At 36.8% G+C, this 18,095-nt stretch overlaps 1 protein-coding gene across 1 annotated transcript in view; it reads left to right on the plus strand.

Moving 5' to 3' along the window:
- EDNRA (endothelin receptor type A) overlaps positions 1-12,812 on the plus strand; it is a 29,116-nt gene extending 16,304 nt beyond the window's left edge. Inside the window, exons 4-8 of the mRNA XM_042870545.1 lie at positions 2,710-2,908; positions 6,632-6,784; positions 8,822-8,955; positions 9,326-9,434; positions 11,153-12,812. Of these exons, the coding sequence (XP_042726479.1) occupies positions 2,710-2,908; positions 6,632-6,784; positions 8,822-8,955; positions 9,326-9,434; positions 11,153-11,293 (736 nt within the window). The 3' untranslated portion in view covers positions 11,294-12,812. The remainder of the gene's footprint in view (positions 1-2,709; positions 2,909-6,631; positions 6,785-8,821; positions 8,956-9,325; positions 9,435-11,152) is intronic.
- The last annotated feature ends 5,283 nt before the right edge of the window (positions 12,813-18,095 follow it).

Here is an 18,095-nt window from a genome sequence, read left to right on the forward strand (position 1 = left end):
GTTATTTGAAATGTGAACTAAAAAAAAAAGATGTATGATCCAAACCCTTGCACGCTGATCTTCTCCTGTTCAAAGTAGACATAACTTGAACAGAACAGGTACAAAAAATATACAAGAATGAAAAGAATTAGATTCACGATTTACAACTTCTTTGTATTCATTTACATAGCTGCACAGGCAACACAGCACAAAAAATTATTTCTTATTTGAAAAAAATGTAGTCCACAGTCTCGTATTTAAGAATATCATTCAAGGATGATGGGACAGTACCATGCACTGCAGCTGACTGAACTGATTGCAAGGTTGTCAGTTAGCAAAGAATAAACTGCACATTTGCTGCTCTATTTTCAAAGTTTACTTAGTACAAATACTGAGTATTTTTGGGAATACTCCATAGAATATTGCATTTAGTAATTAAAGTTAAAATTTGATATTTGATGAAGTGAAATATAAAAAGATCACTAATTATTCCAAATTTAATTTGTATTTTAATATAAATATGTGAGAAGATCTGATGATAAAAATTATTCTCTCAATTATTTTAGCATAGCTTGTTTCAATAATCTCAGAATACCGTTCTCATAGACTTCCTCTATGTGAGTAAATTATTGCCTCCCTCCTGAGATCTTTTAGGAGATAAAAACAAAAACCTCTAAATGTATTCTTAATTTGCAAATCCACAATACATTAGTTTGCTTTGGTGTGTTCAAAATCTTTGTAAATACCCTTCAATTAAAATGTTGCACTAAGAATCTGTTTCTAGTGCACCTGTGACTGTGCTGTGTATGATCTTACCATAACTCTCAAAGTCAAGGATTCAAATCTGTTTACTGCAACCATTTTAACATACACTTTCCAGTGACGTTCTGTAATAATGCCTTCTGAAGACTTTACGAAGGCCTGATCTTGCATTTCTGCATCATTTTCCTTCTAATGTAAAGGATACGTGGGATTTCATTAATGTGTTTCATCCTGATAATGAGCACAATTACAAAGAAATAAAAGGGGGAGAGGGGAGTGGTGACACGGAAAATTAGAAGAAATGCTGTGTATGTGAATCTACGATGTTAATCTAGTATTTTGATTAGAGAAGAGGTGTGGTTGCCGTTAATAACAATAGCCTGTGCCCTACACCCTTCACCAGTTTTATCCCATCAGAAGGTCTTCACTGCTTCATTTCAGAAATTCAAACTCCAGCCATTCTCAGTACAAAGCGTCTTAATCCAGAGTTCTCAGCTACTCTTTTCCTTCAACTCCTGCCATCCTTAAGCCCATATCAACACTTTGACTTCCTGCAATCATAATTCTCTCTCCTCAGCTAAAGACTAGTTCTACTAGAAGCCCATGAAGCATTGTAATTCAAAATGAGAAAGTGCTATTACTTTGTGAAAATAAACACAGTTTAGAAAATGTGATATTGCCAATGACAGAAGGCTCTCCAAAACGCTTTTCAGATTATTACAAAAACAAAACTGGTGTTTGTTCTTTCCATGACTTCTAGATGGTTATCTTTGCTAAATTTCTGGAAAGGCTAAGTAACTTGTTTGCTGCAGCTATGAGTAGATAACAATCAAATCCGCTACTGAAAATTTAATTTATGGACTGATATGTCCATAAATTAAAGACTTTACTACATTCCTATCAGTCTTCTCTCAATAATTTTTGAACCTTTTGATCAAAGCTGACAGAGAGGTTGAAGTTTCAAAGCTTATAAATTCCTACAAGATCCTTGAAATCTGGCAGAAAAGTAGAAGTGAAAGACCTGCTCAGTTCCCTTAATGGGGGAAAAGCTGCAGCCTGTAACAAGAATCTAGCATGTGAGGGACAGGGAAGGGAAAAAGGGGAAGAGGAAAAGGGAGAATGTTGCAAGTGCACTTGCTATATTTGAAACTTTTTAGAATTTTTACTTTTTATGTGAGTTACAAGCTGTTGCATTCATACAGCAAAGCTGGTTTCAGTAATTCTAGACTTTTTGTGCCGTTGTGTTTTGCTTTTTTTTAAAAACAAACAAACAAACAGAAACTTAGAACCTAGGGGATAAAGTTGTGGAGAAAACTGCTACTTTTGGTATGAACACCCTTCTTAGCCACACTCTTCATTTTCTCATAAGAAAGGTAATGCAGGGGCTGAGATTACTGCCAGAAGGATATAACTCTGTTGTAGTCTAAGGCCAATATAGAACGTGCCTCATAAAAACAGTATTTTAGCACTGTGTAAATAAATACATTTTCACATGATGAACACTATTTTAACAATATTTCACTGGATGCCAAGCTGACCACTTTAGACAGCACTGCTGTTAAGCTGAGGTAGCCAAAGATTATAGTTGCCTCACGTTTTTATAACAGCTACTGCATTAGAAATTGTTTTCTGCTGTAACATCACCTGAGCTAGCATAAAATACAGTCTGCCCTCACAGACCTTGCCTACTTTAATTAGTAACCACAAGAACAGTCCATACAGTAGAATGCCATACAATCATGTGCCTTAGCCTAACAATTGCATCCAACTCTTTACTATCCACTCCCTGATGTGCTCTACTGTGTATCCTGGATGGCTGGACAGCAGAGTTCTTGGAGTAGGCAAGAAGAACAAGCAATATAAAGTTACAATGCCAGCTTTGGGATTTTACTTCATATATCAAACTGATGCAAAATGTTTGAATTTGAGGAAGAAAAAAGATTAGAAATTAATGCCTGTCTCTTGCAGGTATAGAGCAGTTGCCTCCTGGAGCCGCGTTCAGGGAATTGGAATCCCTATGATCACTGCTATTGAAATTTTCTCCATTTGGCTTCTGTCTTTTATACTGGCTATTCCAGAAGCCATTGGTTTTGCTGTGGTACCTTTCAGATACAAAGATGAAAGTTATGTTACCTGCATGCTCAACCCTACAAATAAATTTATGTTGGTAAGTAACATCCTTTCCTCTCTTTATAAATTAGACACTTAACATGCACTTTGTTAATCTGTTAAGGTGCAAAATGTATTCTGATATGTATTGGTGCAAAGAGGGTCTTCAGTCTACAGGTATCAGCCCTCTGCTTTCATTCAGAAAATATCAAATGTGACATTACAGCATCATTCACTGCTAAGGATTCTTAATAAAGAAATCTGCAATTAGGGCCTAATTATAGAACAACCAAGAGTGTCACAGCCCTAGGAGGCATTGTGTTTCCAGGTATAACACATCAAAGCTCTAACTTCATTTTTCCTATTAAAACACTTGTCCAAAATCAGAGAATAATCCCTTCATTTATCAGAAATTACAGTTATGAAATTGACATATGTCCAACCTAGGTAGCTGTGGCACTGTTAGCTGTCACCCAAGCACTGCTACTCAAGAGCAAGAGAAATACTGAAGTACACACCAGGATTCTTAGGCAAATTTCATAACCCTCTGCCTCTGTACTACTGCACTTTTCCAGTCACAAATATCCACATTAGCTTGTTCAAAGCACATCACATGAGCAGTCACTACAGAGTTAACCCATCTACTGCATAGAGGGATAGTGAGTTTCTGCTTGGTCTTACCTTCAGGAAAAGGAAAAGAAACACCTTCTTCCCTGTAAACCCAAGGAAGGGCCATTCTTCATCCACAAATTAATTTTTCTTAGAGGTAGCAAAAAAGGGATTTGTTATGTTTTGTTGCAGGTAATGCAAGATCTTGAAGGAAACTCCACAGTTTTCCTGACCCAGAATTTTTCATGACAAAACTGTTTTCCGTTTTCAAATGCCACATACTTGTACTTTTACTGGATCTTGGGCTAGATCCAATGTAACCTCACGTGGCTTCGGTTAGAACTGAGAAGGGTGAGGCAAATGAAACGAGGACATGTATAAAAATAAATAATTAGCATATAACACGCATAAAATAAATAATAAATAAAAAGGGTGCAGGAATTGTGTTTTTCAGTAGAATACCATCAACTTTGGCAGGGTTCCACAGGCTGCAGGGATGTCAGAAGCAAGAGAAAACAAAAGCAAATCTCTAGTGGAAATAATACAGGTGAAGAGGAAGTGAAACTGTTCAGAACTTGTACTATATTTCTTAACTGCACAGACAACATGGCTTGCAGATAGTTAAAAGTATGCTTTACTGCAGTGAGTGTAAGTCTGTGCATTTTTAATAACAACTTTTCTCCACAGTTGTGGTTGGACAATCTGTACTTCCTCTCTCCCTGAGAAAAATGTTTTATGTTTTTCTCATCCTGTTTCTCCAAAGCACAGTAGTTCAGGTCCCACATAGGCACAGTAATGATTATTTTTCTGTTCCTAATGGACTTAGTAGAACGGCTTGGCTTGTTTTGCATATTGGCAGGAATTAGTAACTTTTATTTGCTCAGAATAATTCAAATATCTAAATCACTCCATGCCAGTTTGATTTTTAAGGATATAAATCAGCATTTAGGTTCAAGCTGAGAATAAATGTTGGATGCATCAGTCAAAAAAAATGTTGTGTTTCAATGTAATCCAAGCAAGTAGAAACAAGAGATTAAAATGGAAATATTTTAACCTTAAATATATTCACTAACACAAACATCAAATAAACAATTACTGAGCTTAGGGGAAGGTTTATGATTAACTTTTTTTTTTTTTTAAATAGGTTAATTCATTCAATTTTAAAACTATTCTTGAAGGACTATAAAGGTTCATGCTAGACCATGATTCCCTAGAGGCTGAGTGCACTAGGAAACTTGTTTAAAATGCACATTTCCTGTAGAAAACTAGTTCCATGTGGGCTTTCAAGACAAACAAAAGAATGCCTAGTTCTCTTAAATCAACCCAGTTTTGTGCTTTGATGTAAGCTTTGACAAAGTCAGATTCCATAATTAACCATTTGCAGACATTTCTGTGTAGGATTTGTTACTTCATAGTCAGGTTTTTGTACAGAATTTGTGTATTGGTCAGGGTTGTGAAACAGGACTGTGAATGCATTGGCTGACATGCAATACTCATGAAAGCTGGTTAACAAATGACAAAACTTATTCCTTTTAAACATAGTGTGGATTCACACAGTATGCATTTTACTGTACTGCCCAACTAATATGCTTCTAGTCTAACCCGTAGGAATTTCCCACAGAACGGGCAATTGCTCCATGTATTTGTAATCCTTTTCTCTGCAGGAGGAGTGGTAATTAGATTTCCCCTCAGTACAAACTCTTAAAATACGAGGCATTTTGCTTTCTGTTTTTCTGCTGGCAGAAACTCAGGTCTCAGCTGGGAAAATGCAGCCCTAGAGGAGTGTGTAACTATGCATTAGACTGCAGCCCCTCCTCGTGCAGGGATGAGGTTACAATAAGGAGGAGGAAAGAAGCTAATGAGCACAGTTCAAGATGCCTCTAGAGCAGGGCTGTGGCCTAGATACCTCAGCATACTCTAAATTAACAAGCTTAGTAAGCAGATAACTGTTGGGTTTAGATGGAGACAAATAAAAGCCATTTCCTTTTTCCTCAGTAAATCAAGTCTCTGATGCAACTACAGCAGACTAAGAAACGAACACTACTAAATACTAAAGATTATTGCATTGCATTTGTTTCCTTCATCTTTCAAAGTTTAGTGCCTTTCAGTTTTAAATGTAAACAAGATGTCAAAGTTTGACTTCTTCAAACAGGATCTGTATAATCCTCAGTTATTAGCATTTTGACATTTGGTGTGGGAACCATCATGTTACAAGAGCACATCCGCTAGGAATAAACAAGCTTGAGGAAAGATCAGGAGAAAGAAGGTTCCCTTTTACACATAGTCATCTCAGTGACTAATAATGTAGAGACAGGAAGTCTTTAAAGAGTCGTATGTCAGTGCACAATTTTGGCTGTGCATGAAGTTTAAGAATTAAGATACAATAATGTTTTTAGCCTGAAAATAGCCTACAGAAAACAATAATTTTGAATATTGTTTCAAATACGCTGTTTCCCATAGAGCATAAATTGTTAACATAAAACACAACTAGCATTTAAATTACACAGGCAAATATGGATACTCTATCAGTTCCTTCTTCAGGGTCTTGTCACAAAAGTCAAATGGTATGCAAGGCACATGAAGGGTTAAAAGTAACTGTACCAATAGAAGACACCAGTCCTAAGCTTTCCATATATCAAACACCTACAGAGAGGCTTCTATCAGCCCTACATATAAACAACCAACTACCAGCACTTTCACTGATAAGGAAAGGTGGCTAAAGTTACAAAACGCTTTGAATTTTCCTTTTTTGGAATAAGAGCAGAAGCTGCAGAGGTAAATGGCATTTCCTGAGACAGGCATTTAGAGATATTTGTTATCTCACACTCAGTGTCTACATTGCTTGTACATCATACTGAAGTTGGAGCTGAACTCCTTTTCTTGACTAAGTATAAAGTTTCAGAAAACACAATCAAAATTAATTTCTTCCCATACAAGACAGATTGCAACAAGGGTATAGGCAGATTGTCACTGAGGTAAAATAAATGTTTACAATGCCACAATTCACATGTTGATGTTGGTCCGAAGTATATCCAACTGATAAAGTTTACATAATTTAGGGCCGTTCGCAAATAGATGCATACAAGCATACTAACTTTCCATTTCCCGTATCTTTGTGGTACTTTCTATTGAATCATATAAAAATACTTTCTCTTTTCTTTACCTTATCTAGTTTTACAAAGATGCAAAGGATTGGTGGCTGTTTGGCTTCTATTTCTGCATGCCACTGGCGTGTACTGCCATCTTCTATACGCTAATGACTTGTGAAATGTTAAACAGAAGGAACAGCAACTTGAGAATTGCTCTCAGTGAACACCTTAAGCAGGTAAATATTAGGACCACCAATGTTTGAAAATACTATTCTTCTGTCTTAGGGTTATTTTAGAAATGTTTCTATGTTTGAATAAGTTACAGAAATAGGAGGTGAGGGTGTTGACTATTTCTGATATTAAGGTATTCAGTCCATCCTGGAACACAAGACTAAATCGTAACATAAGGAGATACTAAAGGCAGCTCAAGAAAGTAATTGGTGTATTTCTTTTCTTAAGAAAGTGTGATGGTTGTGTTCTCCCGTTCGTTAATCTTTGTAACTACAAAGATTTTAAAATAAATTTTTTCTTGCCTCGTTATTACTACATGAGTCCTTCCTACTTTGGTGCACTTTGATATGCAATTTTAGGTTCATATGAAAAACCGCTCTAGAGTAACTTAGTTTAGAACAGATATTTTTTTCAGTCTTACTGCACTGTGGCAGTTACTATTGCTGTAGCTTCACTGCTTTGAAAAGTGCAGTAAGACTAGGACAAATGATCACAAAGTCACTCACGGAACCGTCAGTTCTCACTATGATGTTTTTGCAGCACTGTCTGATTTTTCATTGCTAACTGAAACTTAAAAAACAACCTGTAGTTTTTTCACTGCAGTTAGTCAGACAAGAGGGTATAATATTAATTTCAGCCCTTCAAATTCGACTTTGTTCTAAATTCCACATTTACCAGTATGAATCCCTAGAGCAGTTCTTTCTAGCTGAGCGAGCTCTTTCAGAGATTCCTTCTCTGCTGCCACATTTCAGAACAGGGCAGATCAGAGGGATCTTTGCCTTTCTCAGATTTTCCACCTTCTCCCCCTTATCAGACCCTAGGACTCACAATTCAGCCCATCCTAGGGCCACACAAGACTACTCTACCCATTAGAAGGACAATGGTATGCTCAGGGGAATCTGCCCCCCAGCTTCCACAACTGGATAAGCAGTGCGAGCACACTACTTGGACTGGATCCTGGAGGATGAATTTATGCCTCTGTTTACCAGTACTCGTCCCTTTGTCGCTTTTTGTCCTTCTTTCTTTCTTCAGTCTTGTCCACATTATTTTCCAGTTACGTTTCTTCTATTTTGATAACAACTGCTTTATAAGAAAGAAGAAACACTAATAGCACCTAATGAGACTTGCTCATACATTCAAGATTCTTAATAACAACCTCGAAATGCTTACTCCTGTCACATTACAAAGACAGTTCTAGAAGTGGTACTCTTATCCCCACTTAATCCTCTTTATCAAATCCACACCTGCCAAAGAACGCTGGTAGACATCGCCCAAAATCCACTAATACATCAGTAAATCTTGAAAGTTGTGTAAAATATCCATTAAATATAAATTTTTTCCTAAGCATTGAGATTAAGCTGTAATACAGACATTTCTGTAATTTTGCTTGTAGAAAGAATCCATAAGAACATAAAGATCACATTGCAAGGATAACAAAATTATAATACTGTGCAGTACCCTTCTATACGACAGGATGCGTACCAAATATAAGATATCATGGAGAATGATATCCTGACTAGATACATTGTACAACAGAATTGTTATTGCCAATTGATTTGGGTGCCTTGAGTTTACAAATTACTTCACATTAAGGGTTACCTGAAAGTGTTTTTATCAAATAGGAGTTATCTCAGTTTCCATCATACACGAAAAAAATTTCCTAGAGAGTATGTATGTTTTTAAAGAAAGATGATAAACTGCCAGAAAAGTAGTCCACTGGAGAGGAATAAGAAAGACTGGGAAAGCTGTCAGGTTTTGGAATGCTCAGCAGTGGATATTGTTAGCCTAACAACTACTAAGTCCTGACAATGCCCTGTATGCTCCAGCTGTGCCAGTTTCAGAGATGAGAAGGTAATGTAGAGGACTGCCAGAGTTAAATAAAGAGCAAGACTCATTAAAAAAAAGTTCAGAGGCATCAGGTGGTCTGGAAGCTGCACTTTCCTTGCATGCTTATCTAAACAATTTAACTTTACTGCTAACATCACTACAATCTCTTATCAGTATGAACTAGACACTAAATCATTGTTATCTTATTTTTCTAGCGCCGAGAAGTCGCAAAGACAGTTTTCTGTTTAGTAGTGATATTTGCTCTTTGCTGGTTCCCCCTCCATTTGAGCCGAATTTTGAAGAAAATGGTATACAATGAAAGAGATCCCGGCAGATGTGAACTGCTCAGGTACTTCATTTTCCATATCAGTAACTTATTTATACTCAAAAAATACATCATGTCATGCATTTGAATATTATGTGAGAAATGTCACTGTACACGCAACTTCATTTTATGATTTTTCAACTACACCCATTTTCAGGTGGATGTTCTTACGGCGTAGCATAATTACAATAAATACTATATATATTGCCATTGTAATCTCTTTCCTGGGGCTCTTGAATTTCTGTGAGACTGCCCGCTATAGGTATCTCATGGTAAAAGATAACAGAGGTGAGAAAGAATTTGTTTCTGTGACAAAAGAGATTGCAAACAGGAAAACATGTATGCTTCCACAGCATATGAAGAACGAATTTTGATTTCTTTTTTTGTCATCTAGTTTCTTGCTGCCATTGGATTATATCAGCATCAACCTGGCAACTATGAACTCTTGCATAAACCCAATAGCACTCTATTTTGTCAGCAAGAAGTTTAAAAACTGTTTTCAGGTAAGATCTTTCTGATACTATGTCCAGCTGATAAACAGCATTCAATCACTCAGCTGTTACCTTTCTTCCTCACCTAGGAGGAGAGGCATGCAAATGAATGACTAAGTTGTCACCAGCTAGCAGGTCATACTGCAGACATATAAAACTCAAAGAGGAAACTGTCCACTTTATCTGAAATGCTAGATCAGTAAATAAGTCTGACACAGTCTTCACATGTAAACAATCAGCAAGATAGACACGCTCTTGTAAGTGGTGCTTATAAGAATGTGACCTGTATATTAAATAGAATTCAGTTGATACCCTAATTCACTGCTCTAGATGAGCAAAAAAGACATTTACGTAGGGTACTAGATCTGACAGCAGTTAAACAATCCCAACTAAAGTTTCCAGACTTTTATATCAAAGCAGGCACTTCAGTTGACCTTGGTAAGTAAATAAACATTATGGCTTCTGCCTGCATTCTTCCAGTTCCTACACTGGAAAACATATTTTAAGGCTAAAATAACTGTGACACCATGTCTCTGCAAGGCCATAATGACAGAAGGAAAATGAGAGCAAATAGTGTTATAGGGTGGTGAGAGGGAATAGGAAGACATAGTTAATCTGCAAAGAAAAACAAAGACAGAGCTGTACTACAACACTTTCCGAATTCAAATAGGCGACACAGAATATCGAAAACAATGTAATAAATGATCAAAGTAGGGAAAGTTTGTCAGGGGAGTATTTCCACATGGCTAACATGAAATCAGCTTTGGTTTTGATGGTCTCCTACTTCATTTGGGAACAGTGGAGAAGATAACATGTGTTGACCTGACATCAAGTAAAAGTAACACGGATGTTCTTCGTATCATTACTACATTTTTTTCCCCTTTGCTCTTCCAAAAGATAACTCCATCCAACAACGCTGAGTCATTTTCAGATATGATTTCATCCTTTCCAGCTTCATATTATAACTTCCCTTTTCCTTTCTAGTACAACATGATCATTTCAGCCAATCTCTCAATTTCATATTCAAGCTTAATATTCTTCCTCTGCTGATATTTTATATCCCCACCCACACATAGATAGTATATATATCATACGACTGGCCACATCCTTCTCCAACACTTCCTGCTAACTTTGCTCAGAGATGTTATGGATTTAGTGCTATTACTGCCACTGCTCCTCTGAGGAGCTAACTCTCTTCCCGTAAAGCAAAGCTTCCATCTTCATAGAGTTAAGCATTAGTTTCTGCAAAAGGACAGGAGAAAAGCTGAAGAGTAATTCCTCATCCTTTCAGGTGAGAAAAGAGGACATCCCAGCCACGGATTACCTTCTTTTTGTTTACTATCTGTTCTTAAAGGTGAAAAATGATACAGAGCTCAACATACTCACCATCCCTTTTCCTAAACAATTTTGCCTTCTTCTAAGAAGTCAGAAGAGACCTAAGTCTCTTTTCTCTCTTACATTTTATTTGAATTGTGGAGGGAAAAACCATCACCCAACTTCTACAATGTTTCCTATGAAAGCTGTTTTCAAGTCAAAGGCAAAGGACAGGCCTATGTGCAACTTTGTGCCTATAAACCATTTACAGTCATAAGGTAAAAATTTTGCTCACATGCGCCTATCACTCACTCAGTGAGAATCCTCTGTTCATTTCAAAATAAAAAGTATTGTTGGCAGTGTTTACAGAGCTGACAGATTTGTGACAACTTTTTTTTTTCCTCCCAAATTTTCAGTCATGTCTTTGTTGTTGCTGCTCCCAGTCAAAAAGTTTAGCGACTTCAGTGCCCATGAATGGAACAAGCATCCAGTGGAAAAACCAAGAATTAAACAATCACAACACAGATCGAAGCAGCCATAAAGACAGCATAAACTGAATACTAACGACTCTGTCACCACTTCGGAATCAATCAGAAAAATAACTATCACAACAAAGTTGTTTCTACAAGAAGCCTAATGAGCGTTCCATCATCAATTCAGAAGTGTACATCCTTGTAGCTATCTCTAGAGTTGACAGACTACAGCTGTGATGCTTTGTGAACTGAGATCTACTGGATGGTAATTCTGTCTCTGAGAGTTATGACGAGTATGAAACCTAAAAAATGACACGACCCATACAGGTGGTTTGCTCTTCCGAACCAAGCAGAAACTATCCAACGTTTAACTGGTACATCAGTCTTCTTACCTGATTGTCACTAAGAATTATCACTATGGAATTCTTCTGAAAATATCTAAGTGGAACCTGTGTATATTTCCTCTCTGCCCATTTGTCTTTCGACTTCTGTTTTTGTGGTGGATATATTCCATGCACCACTACATTTTTCGTATTGTTGTCAGTATTTTTACTCAGATTTATTTTGGAAAATGTTTTGTTCCACATCAGTATGTTATTTACTTATTGTAACATAAGTCATGATATCAGCTGGGCAGCTCACACTTACAGCACTTGAGTACCCAAAAATAGGAAGAAACCATACAAAAGAGCAACGACATTTGGCACTTAAGCACCGATTAATACCAAAAAAGAGGTACTAATAATGCAGTACTGCGCTGTGTTATTTATTTTAAAGCTTTGTACAAAATAAACAGTTTATATCAGAAAAATGAATAAAAGATGTCCTCAGGCATCTTACAATGTGTTTTCAATTAACCTGTCATGTTAATTCGTAAACTATATTAACATATTAATCTACTTAGACTATAGCTGCTTTAAATCTGTGTCAAAATGAGTCACTGGAACACAGTGAAATATTAATAAACCTGTTCAAAGAGATCTGAGAATATGATTACTTCCATAGCAACTGTGCATAACACTACTTACACATGGTGAACAAGAAGCTACTACAGTCATAGCCAACGCAGAACTGTGGAAGTCCATAAGAGTTGGATATGCACACAGGTATTTGGTGCCATTTGCTTACAGAGGTTTTTTTTGCCTTACTCTCACCATGTTCAAAGATTTTTACGAGGTTTGACAGAATTGTTAACCAAAAAATGCTGTTAATAACATATAGAAAAATTTGCTTGCATACATATAAACCAGTATTTTACTTATTTATTTCCACCTATTGTGGTTACATGGCAAGAGATTCATTGTTTGGTGTAAAAAAATTAATGGTAGGCTTATTCAGTAGTGGAATTACACAGCATGGTGTCAGAAATGCGCACAAACCTGCCAGGAAATCTGTAACTCTTTTGTGCCATATTAAGAAACAGTAACTGAATTCCCACAATTTTTTGCAAGTGTTACTTTTCAAGTAAAAAATATGCAGGGTTCTACCATTATTTACAAGGTCAAAATGCTAGTGCCTACAGTGAAGCCTGCTGCACAAATTTCCCAAATGTTTACATTCACACAGATCTTCTCAAGTATATTAAAAAAAACTTTTTAACTTATTTGTTTGCTTTTGTCTCCATGCTCTATGTGTTTATAAATACATACAAAACTATGGTCATGTTATTAGCATAAATACGGTCTGCTGACAGTGCTCTGTAGCAATTCTACTGAATGCAACTCGGCTCAACTTCACTCAAAACTGTTAATCCTCAAACCGTATCAAAAATCATAGCAAATTAGTAACAATGCTTTCAATATGGAAGGCCTAATTACACGGAGTCTTTAATATCCTCACACCCTCATTGCTGAATGTATTGAGCAGATATTAAATGAAAGAGGAAAACAGACACGGGGAGTGACCTTCAATAAATTGGCACTTCATTTTCTGTAAAAGAGCCAAACCAGAAATTCAACTGCATTTAGTAATAAGTTTTTTTCGTTTTTTTTTTTGGCCAAGTTCATAGAATGGCTTGTATTGGAAGGGATCTCAAGGATCATGAATCTCCAACCCCCCTGCCACACGCAGGGCTACCAACCTCCACACTTAATACCAGACCAGGCTGCCCAGGGCCCCATCCAACTTGGCCTTGAACACCTCCAGGAATGGGGCACCCACAGCCTCTTGGGGCACCCTGTTCCAGCACCTCATCACTCTCATAGAGAAGAAATTCCCCCGATATCCAACCTAAATCTTCCCTCCTTCAACTTTAAACCCTATCCCCTTGTTTAGCAAAAAAAGTGCTCCGACATTTACTCTTGTGCACCAAAACTACTGCAGGTTTAGTTTTGCTCTGCTGTTGCACAGAAGCTGTTTTATTCTTTGCATCCTAATAACCTTCCACAAGAAGTATCCTTCCTTACTCATCTGATTTTACAGATCTGTTTACATCCCCAGTTTGCAGTTCTTGCTCAACCAAGCCCAGCTGTTTCTATACAGAAATCTCTATTCCGCAATTCTATTTTCTGGAATCTTACAGGATTCACCTCTCAGCTCATCTTTACCTGCTATCCATACTTCATGTAGTGTTTACATTTAATACCTCCTTCATATTCATACTTGTTCCCCCTACTCCTGCTTAAAGTTGTCTCCTTCCTATTTAAAGGTTCAGTACTGTTTTCTGTTGGGCAGGAGAAGTTATTACCATATTTTCAGTACAATTCTTGAAATTAATATTTTTACATCTTGTTCTCCACATGTCCAGGTTAATTTCTTTCACTTTTTGTATTATCTGTACATCATAATTAAAATCCATTTAACTATCATCATCATATTTTTTTTAATGGACTTCAAAATTGCCAATTCTTGTCAGCATAAAATTTTACTGTTTTCTCCTACGTACAATCTCACTAGTTAAAAATCAGGCACTTCCCAGACATTTCTTTAAATTTAGAACCCAAGTGCTCTTGTTTACAATATGTTTTATTTGAAACTACCTCACTAAACATTTCCCCTTTGTGTACCTTATCTTTACTTCACAGATACAGCATACATGTGTTTAGTTACATTTAAGTTGCATGTGTTCATTTACATATGAAACTGTGCTTTAGACCTGACCTAGGTACTCTTGCTAAATTGCCTATGTAAGAGTTCATCCTAAATTTTACCTGATAAAACCATTACTCGGGTTTCCTGAAAGCAGGTATATGCAGCCATCATGTTTGAATACATTTATTTTGCTTTTAATGCAGTCAGTTTTAGGTTTTTACCTGTCTATACCTACATCTCTCAACAACAATTATGACTCCCTGGCTTAAAAGACAATTTAAAGCAAATCTGATAGAGTTTCAAAGTTACAGCAGATTCTGTGAAAATGGATGGATGGAAGAACAAAAACCCATGCTTTACAAAAAAGATTGCTGAAATTGAATACATACGTATTCCATGAGTTAACATAATACAGTAGTGTTGAGAACATGACAGCTGAAAAGTTATTTTGATTAGAGGTTACAACTTGTAAGGCATTTGAGAATAAAACCAACAAACACTCTTGGAAACCAGTATTCATAAGTTCGAGTGCTTGTGGAATTACTGATTTTGCTCTCCCTCTCACCATTTGCATATTTACCACAACCTTGTTACTATATCATACGATTCTTAGAAGCACTACGAGTCTCAGTTTGAAAGGAGGATGGTACAAATTCCATGCATTTCTACACTTAGATCTCTGTCAAATGTCCCTGAGTCAAAGTAAGCATTTTTGTTAAAAGAAACACACTTGAACTGCATGGCAACACTGCCTGGCAAAATCTCTTTCAAACTATCAGTTGTGCAAAGCTTGGCTTAGTAATGGATGCACATAAGCTCCCCTAAGTTGTTTTGCTTCCCACCAGGTGCTCAATCACCGGTTCAAGCTACGACTTAGCATTTCCACAAGGGAAGATAATTACATATTTACAGAACAGAAGTAATCACCTAGTTGCATAGGAAAAAAAAAAAAAAAAGAACACAAAAAAAAACAACAAAGCAAATGAACAAAAAACAGGTTTGTCTTAACTAAGAAACACACTCCATATGTGGGGAAAGAAGATAATAGAAAACTGTAGGTCACGTTCACTTTCTCTAAATGCAAATGAAATGCAAAGACCTCCAGTATTCCACCTAGAATCAACTTTTTGTCCCATACGTATATATACACCTGCTTCTGAAATGAACTGTTGCTGGAGTCACAGCTTTGCACTATCATGGGCTACCATTGCTTTTGTTACTCTTCATCTTTTTAAAAACAATGCTAAATTCTTAATTCTTTTGGAACCTTAACAATACATGACTGTGGCTCTTTTCTGCCAACCATTCACTAGCAAGCACTCAAACAAGGCGGGAGTCACAATAGAATGCAGGAGTTCGGAAGGAAACTTTGGTTTTAGGCTTTCCCAGGAAAGACCATCAGCCCCCGACCACTGCCAACTTGACACAGCCAAATTCACTGTCTACAGAGCAATTTCTTTGTGACTACCCAAAAAGCCTATCCATATCCTAACTTTACATGTCCTTTACATGCCTGCTGCAGTTATGCAGACCAGTTTTACTGCAACAACTCCACGCTGAAATCAATGGGGGTACATACCTCAGAAATACAGAAATGTTATACAGAGGAATCACAGAATCAATATTTACTAATGCAGGTACATAGCATGCTGTATTTCTGGAGCATTGACTTACACAAGAGCAAAACACCTCTTTGGGGGTGCGCCCTGCTGACTTCAAGTGAAAACCCTTGCTATTCTCCTGCTACACAGACCTCTGGAATGTGCCTTTCAGAAGAATTTTATCTTCTGTAGCTGATTTCACACTTAGCTGTTCTAAGGATGTATTTCGTGGCTTTGGGAAAACAGTTTACACCAACTAAATGCTGCATGAAGACATCACATACTTCCATTCCCGCTCAGAAGTTTCTGTCACAAGTATAAGCATTCTTAAAGCTTGTTTTGTATGCAAATAAAGTTAACAAGTGAAATAATAAGAAGAGCTTATAACACACGTGCAAAAAAAAAAAAGAGTTAAATGTCAAAAGAAAAGGAACTTCTATAGCTAAACCAAGATGAAAATAATTATTATCAAGCTCTGTTTAGTAACAGTATATTACTTTTTTTAGTTAATCTGCAGGTAAAATGTAATACTCTCCCTTGAATGTAAGATAAGAGTAACAAGATATGCTTAATTTATAGGATAACCTGCTAACTCTTTCACTGTTGAGTTTCTATGTTAATACAGATAATTAATTTAATGAACACTTTACATCTATGGCACTACTTTGTACCCCAAATTACCATACTTTAATGTATGGCAGTGGAAAACAGTGACAGCGCTTTCTACTAGGATGTAAGTGCTACGAAGTAATAGAAGGTAACAAAGAAGAAAAAACATTTGCCCACCCCTTCCAACAAACAGTGACAGTTCAAAAGCAGTGCAGTCTATCTGGAGAGATACTGCTCCCTTGGCTGCTAACCCTTACATGAGGGTAAGGAGAAGAGAATCCGGTCCCCACACTTACCAGTCACTCAAGAGCAAAGCTTGCACCTGAGCTCGCGGTTTAGCCCTGCCTTCTCACCTGGTGCTCAACCACTGGTTTAGGCTGTGACCTGGCCATTCCAGAGGTATTAACAACAATTTATTACAGTCGGTGCCAGGACAGAAAATGCAGAGGATTAACTATCCCAAATAAACAAACAGTGCAACTCAGGAACAATTCCAATCTCATCAGGGAGCTGAAAATCTATTTCAAATACACGTTGTACAAATACCCTAAAAATTTTTCCGAGACTATACTTCACAAGCCACGGCAACGTAGCCTGCACTGCAACCATAAAAAGCATTAGAAATGAAAGCCAATAATATTTAATGCTAATATTTTATGATGACTAAGTGATCTACAAGAAATTCTGAGCATTACCTGTTTTAATTATCCAAACTCTGCAGTATCCTTAGAACTCCGCAGATTCAAAAGGCAGAAACTTTCTCTCAGTAGTCTGTAGACCAGTTAGAGAAATGAGAAGCTGCGTATTGAATTCTAAATTCCGAGTCCCCCTACTCAGCGCTTAGAGTTTGCCCTTGGTATCTCTTTGCTGTTACCTTGTCCTTTTCCCTGAGATCTAATTCTTGACATACCACTGCCAAGAAGTAGGATGAATTAACTTATACTGAACTCTTCACTACATCCAATACTCCAAAAGTTTACACTACGCAGGCCTAAAGCTGGCCTTTGGTTTTACTATCCTGTTCCAAAAATTCTAGTGCAAACATACCTTATATTGTTAGGGTAGTTACTGAAAATAAAGCTAAATAAAATAAGACAATTTTAGGGTAAGTGAACATAGGAAACAGAGTAAAATTAAAGGGAAAAAGAGCAATTTAGCATTGGTATTGAAATTAGCTTTTATCTCTAGGAAAGGCTTCCTATCAATTTTTTCCTCAAAGCCACCTCAGACTCACAGTGAATAAGATGATGAATGGGTCTGCCTCACATCGTGAAAGTAAATGATTTATACAGTCCTTATACTAAGCTAAAAGTCATAAAATTGGTAATGCTTATAAAAAGATAGGCAATTCTGAATTTTCATTTGAGATGGATTAACATTCACACTGCAAACAGTTCCAGAGTTATGAACTACAGATAAAATAATTTTAATCTAGATTTGGTGTTTGTACTCTCAGTACAGAGGCAAAAAGCTCAGATTAGACAGACCAAACACCTCAGCAGCATAGTAAATACAACATGACATTTTACTGCAATTAATGGTTACTGGCATCCAAATGAATTCATTTAGAACTAGGTCAAATACACTTGTGGAAGACATGATTTTTATTATGAATCTCTGCAAACAAAGGCCTGAAAGAGCAAATC

The sequence above is a fragment of the Lagopus leucura genome, unplaced genomic scaffold (genome assembly GCF_019238085.1).
Source record: "Lagopus leucura isolate 7727_CA_CO unplaced genomic scaffold, USGS_WTPT01 Super-Scaffold_100004, whole genome shotgun sequence".
In the NCBI taxonomy this organism is placed as follows: domain Eukaryota; kingdom Metazoa; phylum Chordata; class Aves; order Galliformes; family Phasianidae; genus Lagopus; species Lagopus leucura.